The following is a 25551-nucleotide window of genomic DNA, read 5'->3' on the forward strand; positions in this document are numbered from 1 at the left end:
CATTAAGAGACGCAAGCAGCAAATTAAAAGACGTCTTTTCTGTGATGAACTTGTACACAGCAAAGGCTGGATTCCAAAGTCTGACTTTTAGCCACAGAAGAAGCTTTCATGTGCCATGAGGTGGTGCTTGAGAAATTACAGGATTCTTTTTTTTCCAGGAAAAAAATAAAGGTCATTCAAAATCCAAAAGTGAACAAGCAAAAGTGACACTTGCTAGCTAATAGGAACCTGCATTTCAAGGTTTGGGACCATTGGTATTAATTTATTACCTAAGGATGAAGTTTGTCATTTGGCCTGAATTGGCTTGATAGAGCTGATCTTCTCCGATGAACCATTTGATAATTCCTTTTCGAGCGGCTGTCTCACCACGAGCGATGCTGCTACATCTGGGTGCAGAATACTTGTTATTGGAGTAGCGTGAATGCGGGAGAGATGGTCAGTGTCTGGGTGTGCTTTTTTGGGTTAATTATTGGAAGACATAAACATTTCCACCAAGAGGAGAAAGTAATAATTCAGAGGTCCTCTTCGCCTTGTTTGAATTTAAAACAAACAAAGAAACCCAAAACCAAACAAAAAGCCCCCAAACAAACACAAAACTGACAACAACCTTTAGCCATAGCTTTATTTATTCAGCAAGAGTAGAGGCAATGTAGGTTTCTGATTTTTCCTAAGATGTGAAACTTCTGCTCGTGTCTGCACTGACTTGTAAACTCACACTGTTCAAAGGGTCCGTGCAAATGTTTTACGTTTGGAGGTGGTGGAAATGATCCTTTCTCCCTTTCCTTTCATTAACCTGCTCATTTTGTCTTGTTTCAAAGAGTTTGTCTTTCACCTGACCTCTTCTTGTGTTTTCTGGTGGGCTGCTCAAGCTGAAATTAGTTTGATCTTGTTTTGAACATTTAATTTGGATTTCTATTCCTTTTCTTGCTCTCAATAATCAATCTTGACTTGGAGCTTTCTCTAATAATAATAATGCCTCCATAGGTATTTAGCTGTGTCGACCTGTCCTAATCCTTTGCATCAAGTTGAAACATTTTTGGTCATATAAGGGACTTTTTTTTTTTTTAAGACTAAAGCCAGTGTGAGTGTAGATGTTGCAAAGACTGCTAACTGTTGAAAGCCTGTTGAGTCTGGTTCTCATTCATAGCAGCATTGGTACTAAGGTAAAAGAAAATATTTCCAAAAGTAAGCTTGAATAATCTGATCCTGCAGCCCTGATGTCGTATGAAATATGCAGATGCAGCCCATGCCAGTTTTAACAGGTTGGAACCTGTGAGTGTTGGTGCTGTGACTCCTACTCACTCCTATCTGCCTTGGATCCATCCCTGAAGGATGACTTGCACAGATTGTGATATTGATCTCTTTACGGATTCCTCACAGAATCATAGAATAGTTTGGGTTGGACAGGACTGTCAAAGCTCATCCAGTGCCACCCCTGCCATGAGCAGGAACATCTTCACCAGATCAGGTTGCTCAGAGCCCCATCCAGCCTGGCCTGGGATGTCTCCAGGGATGGTTCATCCACCACCTCTCTGGGCAACCTGGGCCACAGTTTCACCACCTTCAGTGTAAAAAATGTCTTGCTCATGTCCAGCCTGAATCTCCCTTTCTTTAGTTTAAAACCATCACCCCTTCTCCTGTTGTAACAGGCCCTTCTAAAAAATCTGTCCCCATCTTTCATATAGGCGCTTTTCAAGTATGACAGTAGAACAGATGTGAGCTAAACGTGGTATTTTGGATCCTGCCCTTCACTTGCTTGACTGGATCCCTTGGACTCAATACTTTTATTCTAGAAACACATTGCTTCTGGCCATTGCGAGCTCTGGCTGGTGGCTGTTGGGGCTGAAAGCAACTTGGTTATTAATTGTTTTTAACTTTGGATGCTGCAGAAGGGTTATCCCCAAAGAAATGCTGCCATTCTGCTGACAGTGCTGCTCTCTGTGAAGGGGCTGAAGGCTGGCCTGAGTGTTATTTAACAAGTTAATATATGCCCTTTGCTGCTGAATCTATTAACATCTCAGATTTTTTCCCCCCTTCTGAGTCAAATAAACATGGGCTGCGTGGAGTTTGGGTGGCTGCCCCGATCACACAGTCTGCCCATTGTATCGCAGCAGAAATACAGTATCCAGCAGTGCTGCGAATAACCTAACATTTTGATTTCATCCCAACCAGTCCAGTTCTTCAGGAAGAAATTCAGCCAGTAACTCCAGGCTGCTGCTTCCATTAAGTGTTCAAACTTAATTTTGAGCTACGCTAAGAGAAGAAAAGTGTAAATTCGGAACAGAGACTTCTCAGAGCAGGTTGATGTTTCTCAGGACTGCTGCACCTCTATTCTCAGCTTCTATGAGTGGCTTCTAGCTTGATGAGACCCAAAATCATTTCTCTTTATGTCTGGTAAATTTATTTCATGAAAGATATGCAGAATCTTGAGTGTCCTGTCAAGTGATTGAGAAGTGAGTAATACAAGAGGTGCCATACCCTAGATGCCACTTGGGGGGTGTTGACTTTGGTGGGTATTTTAGGAGCTGTCTGCGCATGTTAGATAAAAACACAGGAACAGCAGACAAATGCAGAAATGCAAACTTAAAAATTTCTATTGCACATATTAAAAAGAATTCATATTCTCTTTGCTGGGTTTGCTTGCACACGCTTAGTGAACCGATGACTGTAGGAGTTTGGTACTGGTGTTGTGCAGACTCTCTGTGGCAGTTTGGGGCTTGTGAGTTCAGCCCTGCACAAGATACATGGGAGAGGAAAACACTGTAGGAGGATATGAAAGGAAATCGAATCATTTTAGCCAACATCCAAGAGAAATTTAGGCCGGATTAGTGTATGGTTGCTCTTGCGTTCCAGTGCAGCCAAGCTTTGGGAGAGGGTCTTGAGTGGGGAGTGTGTGTGCTGCAAAAAGGATGTTGGGCTGCAGCTTTTTCAAATCTGTCCTTTATTTCTCTTTTCACTTCATCATTAGTTATAGATATGATGCTTAATTGGCTTTTGACCAACCCGTGACTCTGAGCACGAGCATCCTATTGTAAAAGGCGGGGGTTTCATTGTGGTAACTTGTATTTTAGTATTGCCTTGTATGCATTTAAACTTTACTTTTTCTAGACAGAAGTGGGTGAGGTGAGGTGAGGCCAAATCAACCCCAAAGGAGGGAGAAGGGACAGTTACTCAGCCCCACCAGCCTTCCAAAACTGATCAACCCAAACTACTGGATTTAGGCTGCGACAGATGCTGGAACACTGTGAACTGGTTAATTTCCCACCTTTTTCTTCTTGACTGTTGGAGTAATTGAGGAAGCTTTTTTTTGTAGTGGTTATTCTTACCGAAACAGATCTGTTAACACTGGTTAAGCAATGACAAGTGTCATACGAGTTACAGGTGTATGAACTGCATGTCAAGGATGGGTGGGTTAATGAATAACAGGATAAACCTCTGGACATTGTTGACTATCTCCCCAGGGACACTGCAGGCTCTCTGTGGAAGGAAGAATGCTGGTTTGGCGTCCATCAGTCGATGTAAAACTGGTACCTAAAGCTCCTTCAGAGTGTGGGTACCCTTCTGAGAGAGCATGCTATGAGCCATATAGCTTGCCTTCTGGGTGGATCAAAATCTTTCCCATTCTTCTTCAGATTAACACAACATTTTGGTGGCAATCACATTATCTCTTTAGCCAGACAAGTAATAGTATTATAGGAAGTGTTTAATGTTTTTTTGGGCAACTAAAAGTCAGAAACTAGGAGAAGAGCTGCCAGCTCCACCAGCATATGGAGATCAGACTCTGTGCTTGATAAATTGTTTCATATTTTAATATTCAGGATCAGATATTGGTTTCCAGTACAAAGGTGAGAGTCCCTTTAGGTTCAGTGAGTTGTGTCTGAGTAGCAGTGAGTAGGGTTTAAATTTATAATCCTACCAAAAAGCAGAAACTGGGGCCTCCTAAGACCAGGCTGTGTTTCAGTTCTGTACAGCGTGGCACCAAGACACGGGAGGGTTCATCATGATCTGCGATAGTTAATATAAAACTAGATTAACAGATCCGAGCTGATGAGTGTCTTTCCTCCTCCTGGTATTCACAACCAATCAGAAATGCAATATTGCCAGGGTTAGTTTTGCTAACGGCTAATCAGAGTGGAGCTTTCAACTTAATCATGGCCAGGGACAGGAGTTTACTTTTCCTTGACAGGTTTGATTGACAAGGAGTCGTAAACCTATTAGGGAGATATTTGCATATGCAGGGGAACTGGCTTTGGACAGTTGATTTCTAATTGCTGGATTTGTTATCTGAAAATGTTTGCCACTGCTCTCAGCACATATCTGTTGTTTCTGGGAGACAAAGAGACACAAAGAAGTGGCAGAGGCTGGTCGGAGCATTTTGCTCAGGAGATGGAGAAATCATAAGGTAGGGATGGGTCAGTGTTTTATCTAGAGCAGAGCAAGGCCCTGCTTGTATCAGGGGAAGCAAAATGCTTTCCCTGATTCCCTGCTTGCTCAAACGGGGCTAGACCCGAGGATTTGGAGGATTCCAAGTAGTATTTTGTGATAGTGACATATGCACGATAATTCCTGTGACTGGAAGTTCATACCAGACTAGTCCTTTGCAACTGGTAGTGTAGCCACAGGATATTGAATTCAAAGTTCAATTCAGGGCTCTTCTTGCCGTGACTACTCCAGTTAGAAGGAGAATTGTAGATTCACAGAGATGGGAGTCTGTCGCTTTTCCCCATGTTTTACCACTAGTCCCAAGGAACAAAACAGCAAGGTGCTACTCAAAAGTAGTCAGAGCAATAGACTTGTTTATTTATAATAATTATTACTGTTTATTGAGAGTTTCCAGTGAAAAAAAAAAATACAGAAAAGAGACCTCAAAAGTGTTTCTCAGCATAGGCAGTGTTCCTATTCCAGATAGTGTCAGGAGAAAAAGCTTGGCTTTCTGAAGACCACAGACTAGCTAAGTGGAGTTTGAGGCTTATTTTTCTTTTATCTTAGAAAATCCAATAAATCCAGTAAATTCTTTCAGTGTGGTCTTCCAAGAGTTTTTCAACTTCATCTGACTCACAGATTATTTGAGTGCCATTATAGACTAGGGGTCAAGCAAGTTAATTCCCCGAACAGTATGCTGCCCTGTTTTCAAACTGTGCTAATCAGGGTTTTGAGTCAAAGCATGGTAGTTTGCTTAGTGGAAATTATTTTCCTGTTAGAAAATTACAAATAGGCTCTGACTATCCGTATTGGTTTTGGTCACTGGAGCGCTCGCATCACGAGGAGCAAAGCCCCCAGGGATGTGTGTGCTGTGGATCGGGTTCATTTTGTAGCCCCCTGGATTGAGCTCATGAAAATAGGCTGAAACCTTAGAAAAGAAATAAATTGTTACAGTCACATTTATACCCTCAGCAGGATGGAGGGAGGGCTGTGTGGAGCCCATCCGAGTGGTAACATGAATGTCCTTTCCCAAAGGAGACATTTAGTGGTTACCTCTCCCCCTCACCTTTTTGTAATTGACTCTTGTTTACTTTTTCCTCCTCCTTTCCTGAAGTTTATTACCACTGTTTAGGCAGAGGAAATGAATTAACACAATTTACTGTTGTTTTTTTTAAAAAACAAGACACATTCCCTGCATGTACATACACACACGCTCCCCCGTCACCCTCCCGGCGCTGTGCAGAGAACCGTGTTTACAGAGTCTGGGTCCATTTAGGGAGAACAATACCCTGATTATGGAGGGCAGCTTTTTATTCCCAGAAACCAGAAGGAACCATTCACTTCAAGCAGCTACTGTCCCTTGAAGGTACAGGCAGCTGGAGCTGCTGGAAGGGGGGAATAAATCTGCTGTGGACACAAACCAGCAGCGTTGTTCTCTGCAGAAGTTGAATTTTGGAGTGGCGGGGGGAGAAATGTTGTTGGGACAAACCAAGCACCGAGTTTAAGATAAACCAGAGTGCAGAGAGGTGTTGTGGCTTTCAATATAATTTCCAAATAATAACTGTGAGACTTTGCAAGGAATTATTTGGTGCTCCCTGAGCTGGAGGTTGAGTGGGGCAAAGATGGTAACTGCGGCTCCAAGTGTTTTCAAATGGGCTGCGTTGGGCTGAAAGGTGGTGTTATGTATAAAATGCTGGTTATTTCTAATTGCAGTCGTGCACCTGTGCCTGGTAGATAATGCTGGAGCCCCATCATATGGAGCATTTGCCTCACGTGATGTTGGGAAAGGTCAAACATGAGATTTCTGTCCTGCTAAGTTGGGTCATTAGCTGCACAAACAGGACCCCCCCCTTCCTCTGCCCAGCTGCAGCTGCTTGGTATGTGGCAGTAAATGCTTCTCAGGTATGATCGCACAGCAGCTGAAGATGACTGAAGTTGACCCCACCACCATCCTGTCCTTGTCCTGCTCTGCTTCCAGCCTCGTAACTCCCTTGTGCCAGCGCGAGAGCTCTTCTGACCTTGTTGTTGGGTGTTGTGGGGAGATAACCTGGGCAGAAGCTGACCTGGAAAAACAGGTGATGAGTTAAAATGTTATAGGAGCATGATCTCAGCTTGTGATATTGGAGTGTGACAACAGGCAGCAGGTCCTTTTCATTCCCACTTGTGTCAGGAAGGCTCAGTACCTGAGAGGACTGAAAATTTACGTGAACTTTTATAAAATGACTCTTTGGGAATGTAAAATGCAGCAGGGTCCACACTACAAAATGTAGCATTGCCTGGGGGCAGTGATTGTGAAGACTAGAAAAGTCAGATTTGAATCCTGGGTCCTCCCTCGGTGGATCCCATCAGAAGAAGTGTCTATTACCCTGGTAGGAACTTCTCATCCAGAAGCAGTTTGGGCCATTCTGAACAAGCAGTAGTTATTCCTTATTGACTTTTGCTCTTGGTTCAGCTCAGTCAGAGGGCAGCATATCGCTGTCCCTTCTGTATTGGGAGATTCCAGCTTTCGTACTCTACATCATAACTATTTTCCACCTGTCTCAGTGTTCCCTTGAAATTTGGAGTCCTTTGCAGGAAAACGGGAATCTTCCTTCTACTGTCCTCTGCTTTTGGCTTATGAGGGAGAAGGATCGTTTTGGGGAGCTGGGATATGGCAAATTAATGCTGCCAGCACTTGCTGCCGGTTGTGCTCCTGATGGAGCAGCTCCTCCTTGCAGCAGACAAAGACGGGCTAAAACCAGCACTGCTGGTGACAGAGTTCCGTCCAGTCCAAGCACCACGTGCTTTGACTCTGGTAGCAAGGTGGAGTTGATATGTCACCCTGAGAGGGAGCCAGGTTCCCCCCGCAACCTTGGCTTCATCTCCTTGTGGACTCTGGACTACTGACATGGCTTCAGGGGGCTGCAAAAGTAAGGCAGAGAAAACTTGTGGAAAATACTTCCTGTGAGTGAAAATATTTTTCCAGGGGAACAGAGCCAGTAGGTTAAACAGGTAGAGCTGCAGGGCTGCATTAACCACACTTTTAGGGGTTTTCTGAAGGGGGGTGTTTATGTTGGCTTGTGAGGCGCAGCGGGTGAATTCTGGCTGGGGATGATTGATGTGTGTCTAACATGACGAACCATGACCCTGCACCCCGGAGAAACTGTGGCTTTCACTTGCCTGTTGATCCAGGCTTTTGTAGGGAGGGGAAGACCCTGGTACTTGTCCGGGAACCCATGGGAAGGATGCTGAGGTTACTCTTGTGTTGGAAGGCTAAACTACAGCTTGCTCAGGGAAATCAGAACTTGGTACTAAGTAATTATAATTAACCCATGGCATCATGGTTGGGTTTTTTTTTATTCTTTTTTTTTTTTTCAAATGTCTTTTAAAAGCTGTCAGATTTTCCCAAGCCTGGACAAAGCGAGTGGGACAAGCACTGGTTCCCATGCCAGATCATGGACCACAAGAAGTTCAACAAGAACAGGGCAACAAGAACGGCTCCAGAGTCCATCTCCATGTGTGTGTCTCCACAATGGCTTTCTGCTCAGAGTGTGAGGGTGTGCGGTGATCTGTGGAAAAATGTGAATCTTGGCAGCGGTCTCTGATTCAAAATATCTGGGAAACACTGAGCTGGGAGGTTGAAAATATGTCTTTAGGGTTTCTTTCTCCAGAGGGAAAACCAGCATAGAACTTCTACTGAGAGAAGTGTTTGAAAGAAGAAAATGTGCAATGCAGAATTAAAAGGGAACAGCTTAGTCATTTGGCACTGATTGAAATAATAGGAGAGAGGAACAAGCCTGAATGAATTTTAATTACCTCTTGATTTGGATCTTTTTGTTCACGTACTTACAGGTGCTTTCCCTATTACATCTGTAAGAGTAATGCGGATACTATACTAAATGCAAAACCAACAACCAGCAAACCCAATAACTTGTCTGGGGGGCATGAAAAATGCACCAAAGTAATTGAACAAGCTTTCTAAGTATCCCAGCCTTCAAACCAGTGCAAGGCCTTCATCCTGTGGCATGTGTTGGAGGGTATTTTGCTACAAGACAGATGTTAAGGCAGAGCTGGAGGAGGGCTGCAATGTCTAAAATATTTAATATTGCTCTGGGTGAGCAGGTCAGCAAGCAAGCAGTGGTTTTGCTTGATACAATGAACACCAGGCAAAGTTGTTATTGTAGCTGGTGTGATATTTTAGTATTGGGGTTAGCGCCTGGAAGTCCTGATTGTACCAAAGCCTTATTGTTCTGTTAAGGGCTGTCAAACCCAGAACGAAAGACAGACAGCTACAGGTTTAACTGCAAGGTACTAACAGCCCTTTGTGTAGAGACTTTGTTTTACCCTGACAAAGGCTTCCTCCAAAAACCAGACCTATTGATCAGCTGAGTTTTATTTTACCCGTATAAACTTGAGAAAGGCGAGATCCCGTATTTGCTTACAGCGCCCCATGTAAAGCAGACATTGCCTTGATAAGGATTTCTTGTTGCTGTTACAATAACAGACCTACATGATCGATAATCTCATGCCCAAACGCTGGTCAAGTGCCCAAGGTGAAAGAGATGCAAAGGTATCGCTTGTGTGTGGGCTGAAGGGCCTGTGCCACACACCCGTCGTGGTTTGTGTGTGTGTCACAAGCCCTGTGTTGCAGAATAAGTTTAATCAAATTATTATTCTATGGGAAACCTAGAGTCAAGAACATTTCTTGAATACCCAGTCTTTTCTTCTGCTTAAGTACAAACTTCAACATTGACTTTAGGGAGAGTCAGGCATTGCACCCTGTTTATTTTTGAGGGAAACAACAGTCAAAAGTCCTTGAATAGGGAAAAAAAAATGCAGAAATTATTCAAGCACTATTATAATTTGCAATGTGTTTTCACCTGTGCTGACAACAAGGTCTGCCTGCTCCTAGGCGTTGATCCACATCATGCTGGAGCTCACCATGGGTTTCTGTTCCCTCCTAGAAAAGTGCAAAGAAAAGCCAACCTAAAATCTGGGGGAAGGGAAGAGAGTTGAGAAAGGTAAATTTTCACACTGGCACAGAAAAAGAGGTTCTTCCAAAAGATTTAATTTTGCTTGGAAAGGCTTGTGGTCGTTGTTGAAAGGGTGTTTTGGTGGAAAAGGGCCAAGCAGCTCTAGGCTGGATCAACATCCTCAAATAAGAAAGATTTTTCAAACAGCAGTACAGTTAAGAAGTAATTAAAGTCAAATACAACATGGCAAAATATTGTATGACACATCTATTTGAATTCATCCTGGTTTGAATCCACTGAAACCCATGCAGCACGACACCAGAGACATGCAAGGGGAGGTACAAAACTGAGTATTTCAATGCACTTTTGCAAAGTTTCTGATCACAGGCACCATTTTTACCAAGTGTTTAACCACTTAGTTACTTTTAAGCACCTGAGGATTGCTTGTAGTCAGAGAAACACTTGCTGTGGAGTGTTACACAGTATGTTACTCTTATTTGAAATATGGAGGACCTAAGCATAGGCTGAAGTCATAGCACACTTTTCGCAAGGATTCTGACACCGAGTTTTTCCCCTTAAAATTATTTTTCTGGGTACCTGGAAATCAGGAAATAATTCAGCTTTCAGTTAAAGAATAGAGAAAATAATCCACAAGATTCCAGCCTTGATGATTTTGAAGGATCGCTAGAAAACGTGAGTTGCGTGCACCAGCCTCCTTGGCTGGCTTAGACAGCAAGAGGGAAATAAAGAAAGAACCAAAGCAAGTTTTCCTAACCCCTTTGAACCAGTTCCATTATTCTAGAGCTTACTTTGTGATTTTTGAGGAGCTTGGGCTAGGCAGTGCCCCTAAGCGTGCTGTCACTTCAGGGCCTGAGCCCAGTTGTGTGGGCACCCTCCATACTTGCAGTTCCCTTTGCTTTGTCTGTCTGCCTCTCCTGCAATGCTATCTTGGGTGAAACATGAAAATAAAAAAGAAGAAAATGTTTAAAAAGGAACATTTTTGGGAGCCCAGCTGTGTCATTTCAATTTTTGCTAGCTGTTGAGGAAGATTTGTGAACCCTCTCTAGGGGAGGAAGGGTCAGGTCAGAGGTAGAAAGCTTCTTACCCTCTACCAGAGGCATTTATAATGCCAGGGCAGCTCCCTGGGGACCGTCCGTCTGTCTGTCCTTTCCTCTGGGGTTGACAAGAGGCAGACAGCCTCCCCCCAGCTGTTGCCTGTGCCACATTACAAATGAGACACTGAAAAGCAGCTCTTGGCCTTGAGACAGCTCTTCTCTCTCTAGCTCGTTCTACCCATCAATTAATGTCAAGTAAAGGTGTTTTGTAACTCTTTTATAACTTTTTCAAGAGCGAGACCCTCCTGCCCTTGCAAAAGGAAAGTCCAGCTCCTGTGTGGGGTGGCTGCCAAAATCTGTGCCTGGTGAGTTACGTGCAAGAGCGAACAAGACTTTGGTGAATAAAAAGCTCCTTAACATTCAAATTCTTCCATGGAGAGATTATCCAAAAAGAACATATTTTTAATAAGTGAGGGTAGGGAGAAAAAACATCTTTATCCTTCCCCATCAGGACAGTGGGGCTTAACACCAGTGTTGGATGTGATGTTCTGTCTTCTTCCACTTGATGCACTTCGAAACCCGGTACCAAAAGCTGGTGGCTTTGCCCAGACTCCATTGGTGCCTAATGAGAGCAAGTGGCATTTTGAGTCATTGTTCACCCTTGTAGCTCTTGGCTGGTGCAATGGGTGTGTAGTGTGAGGAGTGAATTATGAAAAAATAATTAAAAAACCATGCATGGCAGCGTATTTCCTGATGGAGAGCGAGATGATGGCGGAGACTTTCAGGCCATCTCTTACCCTCTCACCCTCTCCTCTTGTACTGACTTCCAGCAATTCGGCTGCGTGTTTTCTTAGGATCCAGCTTCCACCCAAAGACTACTGAATTTTTCTTAAATGCTGGTTTCTGTTGGAGCTGATAAGGCAGCAGCCAGCCTGCAAAGATAACGCAGGGTATCCAGGCTTCTTAGGTTTGTCTTTATTTGGATATTTAGCAAGTCTTCGACACACACTGAGAGCTCTTCTAGAGACTTTGGGTTTAGTAGGTCCCTTGCTCCTTCTTATTTGGTCCCAACATGATTTTAGGGTGGTTTGGGAGAGAAAAAACAGGGTGCTAGTGGAGCTGGTGAATTAGCAGTGATTACTGAAGGGAGCAGGGAAGGTGGGCAGCCAGGGCTGAATGCTGAGGGTTGCTCTGTCCACTGCTCTTTTGATGGCTTCAGTTGGAAAATATTCCCCCCAGACAGGGTTTAAAGGGGCTGAGGAGCAACACAGAGTCACACTAAATGCCTGATCACCAGCAAAAATGTGTCACGGTGTAGGAAAGGTTGTGATTAATTATCTTTTCCATCCTTCCCCCCACTCCAGTTCCCCTTTTTCCGAAGAATTATCCCTGTTTGGGCTCCTGGTTTTTGTTAACCTGTGAGGGAGTGTTTACGCTTGGCTTATGTTAACCAGAAAGGAAACTCTTCCAGCCAAAAATTGATTTACCTGCTAATGCTAATGACTTTTTTATAGGGAGCCTGGTGAGCAAGGCAGATGTGGATAGAAAACGTAGCCCATGCCCTTACACAAAGATGTTTTCTGTTGCCCTTGGAGTACAAGATGGGTATCCATTTTCACCTGAGCAAGCCCTTCGTGATGTAAGGTGTCCCTCCATGCTCACATCTTTACAGTGACCCCATGTGTCCCCAGCTTGCCTTCTGTCTGATGCAACTCTGTGGACAGTTGCATCGTGGGCCAGATTGGGACAGAGATCTGGCTGGAAATCCCACCAAAAAAAGGACAAAAAAAATTAAGTAAGTCGTGGCACAGCCCTATAACACTGAATTTTATACACCGGCTGTTATTTGTGGCACCCCTCAGGTGGTTTGTACAAAACACGCTGTTATTCACTGGTATTTAATACATGTTGTCTTCTCAGCGGTGTTTCACCACAGCTGGAATCATGACGCCAAATACCAAGTCCCATTTTCAAGTTTCAATGCAATTTGCGGGCATGCTTTAATTAAGCTTCACAGCACTGCTTGGAGGAGCATGCTTTATGCCAACGGTATCGTGCGGGCAACCTCATCCAGAGGGACAGGAGCAGCATGGGAACACAATGTTTTTGTTACGCACTTCTGCCCAGCAAATCATTCTTGCTCTTTAGTGTAACCTGTTGCATGTGAAATTAATTTCGAACATGCATTTGCTCACAAAGTAGCATTCTTTGCACCAGAAATCCATAACAGTAGAAACCACCGCCAGATGTCTATATTTATAGAAAACTGGCACGTTTTGTCTGGTGATGACAGAATATTTCAGTATATTTATGAAGTGCTCATGTTTTTAGAAATTCAGAAATCCAGTCAATATTAGTAGAACTATTCATGAGACATCTTGTCTTTTTTTTTTTTTTTTTTGTTTTAACGAACAGAACATGTTTCTTTAGTTGATACAGTACCAAAAAACCTCCTACTTTCCCTCCCTCTCTGTCGCCATTGTATTATTTTTTCCACAAACTTCTTCATTTTAGAGTGGCATCTCTGGGTTTAATACAAACATTACTAGGATCACATGCAACTTTGACTATGTATTATACTTCATCAGGCATTTTTACACAAGAGACAACTGTTCATATAGCTGAAAGAACAATTTCCAGTGTAGAAATGGATCCTGCAACATTTTTCAGTTTTCAGAATGTGATTGTTGTTTGTTTGTTTTTTTAATAAGATGTCCCTCATTTGGATTGTTACCATGCAAAGGGTCTCACAGTTGGATCTGATCGCACTGGGAATTAAATATGGATCAATTCAGTGGTAGCTGGAGGGCGCAGGAGCCCCAGAGGGCTGGTGGTTGAAGTGTGAAGCCCATCAGATGTCACGTCCTTGTGACAGTTCAGTTCTGTTTCAAAGTTCCCGTGTTAACAGCTAAATCGAGCCACTCAATGTCAAGATTTTTGCTTGACATGACCTGATGGGGATATGTGAGAGTTTTCAGAATTAAAATTTGCAGAGATCTCCACAGTTCTTAGTCAGCAGGGGCAGTTAGAGGGCAGGGATGCATACCTGGCAATACATAAATTTAAGGGATTTAGATAGGTGCCCTTACATATTATGGTAGCAAATGAGAAGCTGTACAGAAACATTAGTGAGAGGGGCTCCTTGCAGGATTTGCAATTGGAACACAATTGCTAATCTGTGCAATCTACAAATCAAGTTAATTGGGTTTGCTCAGGCTGTTGCTCACACGATTGCTGAGCACAGTAGCTTGAAGGCAACGGGGGTTTGGCCTCCCAGTCTTTGCTGCATATTTGTTTTTACAGAAAATGCCTTTGATATATGTAAGTTATATTTCCGTGCATTACAAATGATAGATTCCTCCCCCATATCCTGTGACAGCCTTCCCTGGAGACAGACAGTCTGTGTTGTTTTAGCCAGATGAAGAAAGATTAACGGGAAAGGTTTTGCTAGTGTTTGCAAAGACTTCCAGCAAAAGGGAAAGGTTTGGACTGAGGATTTAGTGAGAATGAAAAACCGCTTCTGAAAACTACTGCCTGCACACAGGGCTCCCCTCTCAAGTGAGCAGCAGCCTCCAAGGAGCACCAAGACAGCCCTGATGAACCTCGAGGCTGAGGGCTTGACGTGCACTTGGCTCCCTCCATGTGGTCCTGCTCAGGTAGGACTGATCCCTCCTGCATCTGCAGGTCTGCAAATGATTGTCTGATCCAGCTGTGCTGGTGCATTGACTCTCTGTATGGGCAAGGAGCCTCCGCACCACTGGGGAGGGTGAGAAGGTGGGTACACATGGGGAAGGTGCTCCAGGGGACCCCTTTGTCCTGTCCATGGGGTCTCACGCCACCAGGCAAGGGAATGCAGTCCTGCAGCATGGAGCTGAGGCACTGCGAGAGGTGTTCAGCTCATAGGTGAACCCAAGGTTCGGACTGAACATTAAGAAACCTTTCTTCATTGAAAGGGTTGCTAGTGAAACAATGGAAGAAGCTGCTGAAGGAAGTGGTGGAGTCACCATCCCTGGAGGGGTTTAAAAGACATGTAGATGAGGCTCTTAGAGACATGGTTTAGTGCTAGTTTTAGGTTATGGTTGGACTCAATGATCTTAAGGGTCTCTTCCAACCAAAATGATTTTATGTTGCTATGATCTATATGTTGGTGTCTGAGCTGCCCTCAAAGCTGATGGAGATGTGAGTAAACAGGGCACTGAGCTAGTATTGACCAGCTCTCTGCAAGCCATAATGGGAGTTAGACACCTCAATTTAGGTGAATCAGAGAGCTGAGTCCTGGCCATATTTAGGTTCCTGGGATAGTTGATGGCGATGCTATATATGGTCAGTGATCATTTATCTGCATGCAGTGCCAGTAATTAAAGCCTCTGGGTGATTCATGGGCATGTCCCCACTGAGGTTTTTTCCCTGAGTTTGAGCCTGGACAAGCTTTAGCTCACTCCTTAGCTACCTAATAGCCCACTTTAGGCCACCCTTATCCAGAGCCTCCCAACTTCTCCCCACAGGGTGCTGGTGCCTGAGGACACATCACAGTTCACACTGTCTGGACAAACACCCAAGGACAGACCCATGGGATTGTATAGGCTGCTATCAGCAAAGTAGCTGTCTGGGAGTTTCACACGCAGGTTGATTACTCCTAAGTGTGTAATATAATACTTATTTGAGGGAAGGGGTGGTTTTCCTCCCTCCTGGTGATCCATTTATACCCCAGAGTGGGAAGGATTAATAGCCCTTGGGGCTTTCTCATCCCCACAAAGGGAATTAGCATCCCAAGCAGGAGGAGCTCAAAGGTCGGACCTGAAACCTTGTGTGGTGTTTTCTTTGTGAAACATGGACAGGATGTACAGTAAATCAGGTTCAGGCTGTTCTGTTTGCTGAAAACAACATTATTTCACAGTGACCCTGAAAACATTACTTTCCTTTTTTTTTTTTTAAAGTCCTAGCAGAGGGATTGTAGCTGGATCTGGGAGGAGAAGTTGTGGGTGGTGGATCAGAAGCTGGAAGCAAAACTTTCCTCTCTACGTTAGTGCTGCAAATCCTGCCCTTGCTGACAAGGCTGGTGACGCACACAGAGGACTTGGTGGCCTTCACCACGGCTAGATAGATGGTCGATACAGAGCTCCTGCTTCGTGTGAACTGGAGAAGGTGGACACGGTGGCCTGGAGCCCCACTGCCGTGAAATGGAGCATCAAATCATGGCAGCAGCTGGAAAATGCCACCAACAAAATGTGCTCCGTGCTAAGCCCCAGTGGTCCTTCCGACAGCATGAAAGAGATAAGCTTGTCTGGCCCCTGCTATGCTGCAGAGCAGGATTTGTTTGGCCCAGTCTATTTAACTGCATGAGATGCATCATGCCCTAAAAGCACCTTTTCCTCCTCTAAAGGGAGGTGAGGGACCCCTCAGGTGCCTACGCTGTGTGTGTCTAAAGTTAGAGGTGAAGAAGTCCTCACGGGGTCTGATTTTGAGCACAACCTAGTGGGAATCAGGAGTGGCTTGTTGAGGTGGAAAAGGAAAGGCTAATTTAAAGCCAATAAACATGAATTCACGCCCAGGCTTCAGTGAGTGTTAGGAGGATTAATACGTGAGCCAGCCCATTTCCTTACACACGCAAAACTTTTCCTTATGGCATGAAATTCAGCTGGTTGCAGAAGGCTCAGGTGCCACCACACCCCTCTTAAGGGCTTTCATGGGAGGCCAGAGGTTCATAGAACATTATGTTGCCTGTCTATCTGCACAGGGAGAAGTGTCATGGTAAATGAATCCATTACTCAGGATTGTTGGTTTAACACCTTTCTTCTACCTCTGGAAGAAGCTGCCTTCCAGGTCTTCAATCTGTGTTATCTTCAGCTCCCTCGGTGTAATTGGGGATTTGGGGATTAGAGGATGGGAGCCAACGTCACTGCTGCTTTTCTGCATTTTTGGAATGCGAGGGGAGAGGCCGGGGGTGGAAGGGTTCTCGTATGTGCAGTTTATTGGTGTGTCTTTGGTAGAGTTTTATTGCTTTGTTAAAAGATGTTGAGCTGTATGATTTATTAGCACTGCCATGGAGACGGTATTAATGATTATTTCACATTCCATGAGATCTTAGTGGGTCCTGCCCATAGTAAGGTCAAAACGAAGGGGCATTTGACATAGTACTGCTTTACTTACAATAACAACTGATAAGAAGCCTAGAAAATAAGTAAGTCTCTTTGACTGCAGGGTGCGTTATCTTGCAGCAGATATCAGCACACAGCCTTCCAGAGAGAACTGTTGACCCTTTGCTGCGTGTTGTCAGATCTCTAAGAAGTGCCATGGCAAATCTGCTTGCACGCACACACTTGAAAGTGCTTTTACTTGCTTAAGAAACAGCCATCCCAACATTAACAATTATTTCTGGCAAATGCGGTACCATCTGCTAACCATGCAGGTTCCATGGGGTTTGCTTGGGAATGACCAGGCCCAGTTGGCATGAAAAAGAGCTTGTAAACATTTGCTTTTCTTTTTCAGGGGTATCCTCTAGTAAAAAGTCAACATGGCCCACTTGGTGCCTTCCGGAGCGATGGGTCAAGTCCCCAGGCTGGGGCTGGTTAGTCTCAGATTTCATACCTGAAGTGGTTTGCGGTTCTTTGACTATTTCTGCTGCACATTCAGAGTTCTTGAAAATAAAATCAGTGGTTTTTGACTGCAGCTTTCCCATTGCCACAATGGTGCAGCGGCTGAAGCTTTAAGAAAGTCAGTGATTATTGCAGCTCTCTTTATAATAAAAAAAAGCATCTATTGGGCAGAGACCTCAGTTTTGGGTGACTGCCATCCAGCATGGTAGACCAGTGCCCTCAGTTTGTATTAGATCTTGCAGGTTTGGTTAGGCCAGCTTGGAGTGACAGGCTGCCCGTGGGTCAGCCTTGCCTTCACATCTGCACTGGTGGAGATAAGACAGCAACCACATCCTCTGCTCGCTCTCCCCTGCTTCCAAAGCAGGTTTTACAATGTTTTGTTAATTTTTCACAGGCTACTACTGGCCAAGCGGAGACATCCCATGTCTGGTATTCACGGGAGAAATGCTTGATTAGGGCTCCTCTTCCTGGAAACATCGGTAAAGCTGATGCCCTGGATCCTTTTTGTGCAGATAAGATTAAGAGCATTGAAATCGGCACGCTTCTGGCAGGGGTTTCGCCTGGCTTAGGGTGGTAATTGCAGAGAGGCTGTTTGGGATGATGATGAGACATTTTCCAAAAGTTTTCCTGGATCATTTGTCAAGTGCCAATTGCTGGTGGGTGCTGGGGGCAGAGAACTCACCTAATTGAGATGGATTCTTTTTTCCCACGTTGTTTCTTTCGCTGGCAGTGGTTGTGAGGGTTGCTGCTGCAAAGGGAATGAGTCACTCGTTTGTTTGAAGTGGGGAAGAAAGGTTCTGCGTGTTCCCGTTGATATTAAACATGAAGCTGTGATGGTGGTTTCCTTTTCTCTCACTTTCAGCGTATTTGGTTTTCATATCAGGGAGGTCAGGAACTCATGTTTGCTGCCTTCGAGGAGGAAGGAATCATGTAGTCTTTAGCTCTTTTTGGCTGCCCGTCGCAAAGTGCTGTCACCGAGGCACTGGAGAGCGTGTCAGCTGGGGATGTTTTCAGTTATCATTTTCATGGGGAACCTGCCTGAGCTTTTAGCCTCATAGGTCAACTTTTCTTCACTTATTTTTACTAAAGTCACTGGCCAGTGCAACCCTGGAAAGCATCCAGGCTTCATTTCACGGCGTTACAGCTTGAAGGATGCAAAGATCGGTGTGTGCCACTAGAGCAGCTGGTCTGTCCTGCCTGGCACAGAGCTGGGAGCTTCATCTGCTTAGTTTCTTCTAGGGGCACAAACTTGTGTTTAATTAAACCCATTCTAACATCTCTCTATGTTATTATTTCCCTGCAGGCAAGTGAAGGATAGAGAGGAGTGCTTGCCGTCTGGGAAGCTCTCCTTTCAGTCATCAGAAAACCTAACTTCCCAATTTTTTCTTAGCAAATCCCACTGATTTACCCAGTGGATTTTGCCTTTTTAGGGTGTCTTACTTAGCAAAATGCTGAAGTGGTTCCCCTGGTGCAGGACAGGGCCATGAGAAAGCTGCTTTTCTGCCCCCCTGGTGATGTGACAAACTGCACCATCCTCTGTTTCACGCCCCACAGGTAAATTTTCTGCAGAGTAGTCACTTGGGGACATATGTGTGCATATCTAAAATAATATATAAAATCCAGCTAGTGTCTTGTAAGCCCTTCTGCTGGCTGCTAGTGCTGCTAAAAGCTGGAAGAGCAAATTTCCCTCTCCAAGTAAAATCTGACCCCTAAGGGGCATGTCTCTACCAGACATCAGCAGCACCCCATGTTTCCCCTATCATTTTAACTTTTGTTCGATCTGTAATTAAAAAAGCAAAACCATCCCATCCTCACCTCAACAGAGACCATATGTGGAACTGACTCTCTATGGTTGATGCAAGCCCAGCTTTTTAAAGCAGAAAATGTGACTGAAAATAGATTGAAAGTGACGTAAAAGCCACGCTTTTCAAAGAAGAACACTTACCCATTTTGCCCTCATGGTTCTGGAAGGGATTTCATCTTGTGCAAAAAGTGTGTCCCCCTTGGCCCCCTCCCCTCACCCCGAGCTGTAAGTCCGCTTTTGTTTGGCCGGTGTCGTGGAGCTAAATCCTGGAAACGTAATTTATTCAAAGTGTTCCGCACACATGTAAATGGGCAAAACTTATTGACAGCTGAGTTAAAGTATCTCTTTCTTCTGCATAACAAGGCACTTTTGCTGAATCTTTCAACCGCTGGCTTTGTTCCGCAGACGGGTGAAAGGAGCTTAGGGGGAAAGAAACAGGCAGGCAGGGAAAATGCCTCTGGTGTGTGCTGTGCATCTGCACAGTCACAAATTTGCACATGTACGGCGCGGCAGCATCTCTCCCCACATGTACATCCCCATGATGCACAAATCTGGGCATATATTTGATATAAGAAGAGCTGCTGTGGCTGTATGTGTGGGCACACCATCTGTGTACGTCGCCCTTTGAAAAGCTCCACGAGGCCGTATGTCCACCTTTAACTGTGTAAAATAACAGTGCTCGAAAGGATCTTGGTATTTGTGGATTAAATTCCAAGCACACAGCAAATTTAGCCGAACTTTATGCTGCTTAAGCACTACTCTTTCCTCCTCCATACAAGGCCTTGAATTAGCTAATTAAAATCTAGCGGAGAGAGGGAACAGTCTGCAATGTAGTGAACTCACCAGATTTCTGAGGTCATTGCTGGTACAGAGTTCCCTCACTCTGTCCCATGAAAAGATTTTTAAGTATTCATTGGAAATCTCCCATGGATTTAACTTCTTCCTTTGTTTTGCTTTGCAGTAAAAGCTTGATTGAAAGTGGCTGTGGCAGCAGTAATGCCTGGCTGAGTTTGGAGAAAACAAGCTCTAGACCCATTTAGACGTTTCATTTAAAAGCAGCTTCCATTATCTCCTGTTAGGGGCTCTGATTAGTTAGTAGCGGGGTGAATGCATGTGTGTGTTCATCCATTATGACTTCTTTATCAATTTAATTTTTTAATCACTAGTTTTTTAGGAAGAGGTGGGATTATTTTTTTTATATCGGTAATTAATGTCTGATAAACCTGAATCCAGTTTTCTATGGATAAAATTAAGCCAGTTGATTCCAGAGTTAAAATACAATTTGTTCTACACTATCCTTGCATCCTTTAGAATTTCTTCAATATCCCATGAAACAAAAGTGAAGAAAATTTGGGATGTTTCCCCCTCTTACTTTTTTTTTTTTAAATTTTGCAGAGGGAAACAAAGTTTTAAAAACTGGAATTACATGCTGTAATTAAAGGTATCAGTTAGTGTAACCTGATAAAGCTACCTCATATTTTATTAAATGTCTTGTTTTCTGAACCTCAGTTAACACAGACAAGACTTTAAGGAGGTGAGCACTTCTGCCTGGGCCCTGGAGGTGCAGCTCCACTCACTTCAGTGCTATTGGATGAAGATTTGGAGTTTGGCTCAGTAAAAGCAGAGTAGAAATATTTCATGAAATTGAGTGCTTATTTATTTAAGGACAGGACTGGAAATGTTTTGTTTTAACCCTAGAGCTGGTAGGGCACATGGAGGCAGTACCAGCTTCTGCAGCTTTATCTTGAGCAGGGAATTGCATGAGGGGTATTCTACCTTAGCAGCTCTTGCCTGAGCCTGCTCTCTGCATTGGGACAAAGAGCTATTTGTCACCAGAGACTGTTTCATATAAAACAATATTTTAAGGTGAGTTTCATTTTGGAGGTCCTTCTCTCCCCGTGTCCGTTCCTGCTGCTGGCTGCCTGCTGCCTTCTCACACTTTTTTGTCTGCACTGGGCCAATGGGACTCATAGCACCGCTGAAAACTAACGCAACAAAACATTTTCTGCTGGTTTAATTACCAGAACCTTCCTTCTTACTACAACAGTAACCAGTGAGTGACCACACTCTGAGAAGTGGAAAGGGTCGGTTTGATTTTTGCCTTAGCGTTTTTTCAGACTTAGATGTCCCCAAGTTCATAGGTGAACCCAAATGCCATGCTGGTGGGGGTTGCTTGTTTTCCTCTTTGCAACTTGAGTCTAAGTTTGGAAGAGCTCACGTTTAGATCTTGGAGTCCGTCGTGGAAGTGAGAGGTCTGATTCTGTGGTGCCTTGTGCTTTCTATTTTTGTTGGGCTAATGGTAGGAAAATGCCACTTGGTGTTCAGGTTGATAGGAGGAAACAGCTCCTAAAAATACCCTTTTGTAGAGGGTTTTTCCAGGCTGCTGGAGGAATGTCAGGAAGGCTTTGTGCTGGGACAAGGGTTATGCTAGAAGCAGACCAAAGTGTGGGGGAAAACGCAGTTGGTCTGCACTCCGCTCACTCCGCTTCTAGAGTCTGTCCAAGGTGGTGGGAAGGAGTAAGATGAAGCCTATGAACCCCAAGGTAATTTCAGTCCATGACTGTATGTTCTCCTCATGGATTATATCCTTGCTTTGAGCAGAGAAGTCAGGACTGTGTTAGGCCTTGTTCACCACACACACAAAGTGTCTTCAAGTGGGAGGCTACCTTTGAATGGAGTGGGCTCTCAGGGGAGGATTTCAATGTGCTGGATGAAGCAGGGAGCATTAGGAAGGGGCAACAGGCAAGAAGGGCCTGCAAACTTGCTGGGATGGCCGAGAAGATGGCTGACTTTTGTCCCATGGGTCTGTCTTTTGGACTCTTTCAAGAGTGAGACCCTGAGCTGACCAAGCAGTGTGTTCTGAGGATTAATTTTAAATTATCCAAAACCAAATTACTTAGTGAAGCCTCATTTCTTGGGGGGAGGTGTTGGTGCTGTCAGGCTTGGGCAGAGCCTCCCTGTGGCTGCGCTGGCTTCTGTCAGCTTTGTAAGTGTGGCCATGAAATTAACCATTTAACCGTGTAATGACTTTTTATTTTATTTAATCTTCCAAAACCACTATTTATGCAAAAGCATTGGGAGTGCTGGGGTTTCTAATGCAGCATTTCTTTGGCTCATTTCCTGCTCAGCTGTTGTCCTCTCCAGCTCCCCATTGCCTGGCCGGACAGCGATGTGACCTACAGCTGTGCGGAGGTCACATCTGCAGCTCCGCAATGACCACCTCAGCCCATTCTATTCCTCCAAGACCTGGGGCCAACCATTGCTGTGACCATCCAGCTTCTGGCTTGCTTCAGCTGTCATACCCAACCTTGGCCCAGATGCTGTCAAGGTCATCAGGAGCATTATCTCTGGACCTTGTGTCTGATGAGGCCATCATGGGGCAGGAGCACTTACTGGAAAATGATTTATACTAATTAGGGGGCTTGAAGGTTTCTTGTGGAACAGTAGGAGGGAAGGCACAGAGGTCAGTTGTCTTTATTCTCCAAAAAGCCATCATCACCTGATAAAGATTCAACTGCCTTAGGTTTTGAAGAGGATGTTTCATGCTGCTTCAGCCAAAGCGGGGAGTGAAGTCTTCAATCTTGTGACCTTTGTTCTCTAAAGAGCGTGTCAGGTTTTGGCTGTGCTGCTGGCCTTGACTTTTAATTGTTGAAGAGGATGTGAGATCAGCCCCAAGCCTTTGTGCTGCAGCTTACCCGGTGAGAGAGGGGAAGTGCCGTGCTTCTCTGCACACCGCTGCCATAATTTAATTGGAAAAAAAGTGTTGAGCCCCCCCCATTCCCCAGTAATGAGCTACCTCTTAACAGCAAAAATTAAAAGGAGAAAAGATGATGGTTAGGGAGGGAAACTTGAAGATATTGCTAGCTGTGTTTTAATGCAGATTTTTACACCATGATGCGGGTTTTACCCTTTTTTGTTAACAGAAATTTCATCCCCATATGATGGGCCAAAACCCCATTGTCTTCCTCAGTGGTGGCATGTGCTTGTGTGGTACCAGAATTTGTCCCTTCAAAGCTGCCTAGTCCTCCCGATATCCTGGACCCTGTTCTGATCCAGGCTGCTGCACCAGGTTCTCCAGAGGGAGGACACAGCAACATGGATTTGTGAAGGGTTGCCATGACAAACCCTGCCAGGATTTGGGGAAAAGGACCTTGTTCTGCGGGTAGGTCAATACTGAGCTCTGAAAGGCGTTTCTCCACCATGCTGCCTGCCCCTTGTGTGTTGTTCTGGTGGGGGAAAGAGACCCATGGTGGTTTCTGATCTCCTTTAGAGGTATAAATGGAGTGCTCTGTGGACCATGTAATGCCAACCACTACTGCTTCACGCCCCTTCGTCATGCCATCCTCTGATTACCTGGCATCCTCCCTTACCCTTTGTGCTGGTGTTTGCAAGAAGATCCTTGGAAGGTACCTACCATGCTCCACTGTCTTTTCTAGAGAGCACAAATTATTTACAGCCCTTTTATGGCTCTTTGGCCCTTTTGCTTGACATAAAAACAATACAGTATGACTCAAAATATCTGTGCTTCTCTTTAGAAAAGAACCAGGCTTAGGAGGTGCTTTTTTCTTTTCCCCAAGTATGGCAACCGTCTCACTTGTGGTGGTGGGCAGTCATTTCTTGGCTGACCTTACCAAGGATTGTCCCTCAAGTGTTGACAAGTTACTATCTTGGTTTCAGGGTTGCCGAGATATGTCTTGCAGGGAACGGCGCTCAGGAACTATCTTTTTTCTTGACAAACGTCTCCTTACAACCTTGCTGCTCATGCGGGTTATGTGATTTCCAAGCTGGCCTGGAGCCTAGAAGTGAACTCATAGGCCTCAAGGAGCAATAAGTGCTGCAGTGTTTTAACCAGCCCAGCCAAACTTTGTGTGTGTGTGAAAGCACTTTCCAGCAGACCGGCTATCTGGAATGATAACCCACCTGGCCTAGCTCCATTCAATAGTGGTATCAGCTGCAGTTCTCTGGTCCCATCAAAAAACCCAAGACAAACAAAGATATTTCCTCCTGAAATAACCTGTTGTGAACTCAACGAATGTCACCTGTAGGTATGTGTGAGTAGAACAAGTCTCTCTCGAGCTCAGTTTTGTGTGACGAGCCAAGGAACTGCTGGGAAAGCTGAGGTCCAAGCTGGTCACTTTGCATCAGTGAGGTGTGTCCCAGGTAATTAACTTGCCTCTGAAATCAGCTCCACTTATTCCTCTTCCAGGTGCTACCATGTTCCAGTCTTTAAAGGGTGGCTACAAAGACGATTGAAAAGATGAGGGGTAATAGGTACAAGTTACTCCCAGGGAGATTCTAATTGGACATGAGGTAAATTTTTCACAAAAAGAACAATCAGCCATTGGAATAATCTCCCCAGGGATGTGGTGGATTCCCCGACATTGGGCACTTTGAAGATTCAGCTGGACAGGGTGCTGGGCCATCTTGTCTAGACTGTACTTTGCCAAGAAAGGTTGGACCAGATGATCCTTGAGTTCCTCCCAACAAGTTATTCGGTGATTCTATGATATCTTTGCGAGGCTTGCGGCAATGGAATCTGACAACAGTAAATATGCCGGTGATGGATTTGGAGGTTCTCTAAGCAGAGCCTCTAACCTGTGGTTTGGAAATACAGTCTGTTTTTTTATACTTGTGTTGTGCTCTCATGTAATCAGCTCTGGAGATGCTGAGCTGGCTCCTTTGAGAAACCAGGGAACTTTAGTATGAGCTGAAAGGAGCTGTGAGTGCTTCACAAGCCTATTAGGAGTGAAAAACCTGTCTTATGGTACCAAAGCATTTTTGTATCTGGCTGGAGTCCATGAAACAAAGCAGGAGAGAAAGGCAAGTTTATGCATTTACATTTTCCAGGGGTCTCTTTGAGCTTCAGATTATAGGATTGATGAAGATTTTGATTTGGGGCCATCCTTATTTTACAGTCATTGCTCTATTGCTGTCTGAAGAGCCTGTCAAACTGGGTCTTTGTGGAGAGTATGCTGGGCTATGGGCTTGGAGACCTGGCCTGGGAATCATCTGACCTGTTTTAAGTGCCTGCATTATTGTGAGATGAGCAGAGTATCTCTATATGTTTAGTACAGGGAGCTAAAGGGCATACACAGCCGCATTGTGGAAATCTAGACTATTATTTGGTTTCCCAAACACAGATAACTGGTACATGGGGTCTCTTACCCAATGGTCTACTACCCTACAAGAAGATAGGCATCCCATAGCTTCAGTGTCCTATCTGCTAGCTCCATATGGATGACCTGGGGCATCTTGTGATGCCCTAAGCATCCTGTGTTTAGAGTGATTCAAGGCCCTAAAGCCCAGAGAGCTCTCTCCCATCTCTGCATTTACCCATGGGTCTGCCACTGATTTATCCTGATATCTTCATAGAATCATAGAATGGTTTGTGTTGGAAGGAATCTTTTAATGGTGGCAATTCCCTTTGTGATTATTGTAGGCCTTAGAATATTGCCTACTTTTATCACCATTTGAACAAACAAAGAAATAGGATTAGATGAGAATTCCTGATTTCAAATTTTTTTTTTTTTTTGTGTGTGTTTTGTTTTGTTTTGTTTTGGTTGGTTGGTTTTTTTCAGTCCTAAACCAAGATATTTCTCCAGAAAAGCTTTTTAAACTTACTGGAGCACATTCATCAACACCAAGGGCAGACAAGAAGACAGTATTGGGAAATATAATTTGGTTAAAACCGATCTAGTGAGATTTGGACTGATGTAGAGCAG

General features: G+C 44.4%; 1 protein-coding gene across 6 annotated transcripts in view; it reads left to right on the forward strand.

The window, feature by feature from the left end:
* Positions 1-25551, forward strand: part of FGFRL1 (fibroblast growth factor receptor like 1) — a 185775-nt gene that overhangs the window by 6106 nt on the left and 154118 nt on the right. Inside the window, exon 1 of one of the 6 annotated variants that reach the window (XM_021297783.2) lies at positions 14055-14085. The exons of the other annotated variants lie outside the window; for them this stretch is intronic. Within the exon in view, the coding sequence (XP_021153458.1) occupies positions 14070-14085 (16 nt within the window). The 5' untranslated portion in view covers positions 14055-14069. Of the gene's footprint in view, positions 1-14054; positions 14086-25551 lie in introns of those variants that run through there. 6 annotated transcript variants of the gene reach the window in all.

Source organism: Columba livia, chromosome 4, assembly GCF_036013475.1.
Source record: "Columba livia isolate bColLiv1 breed racing homer chromosome 4, bColLiv1.pat.W.v2, whole genome shotgun sequence".
NCBI lineage: Eukaryota > Metazoa > Chordata > Aves > Columbiformes > Columbidae > Columba > Columba livia.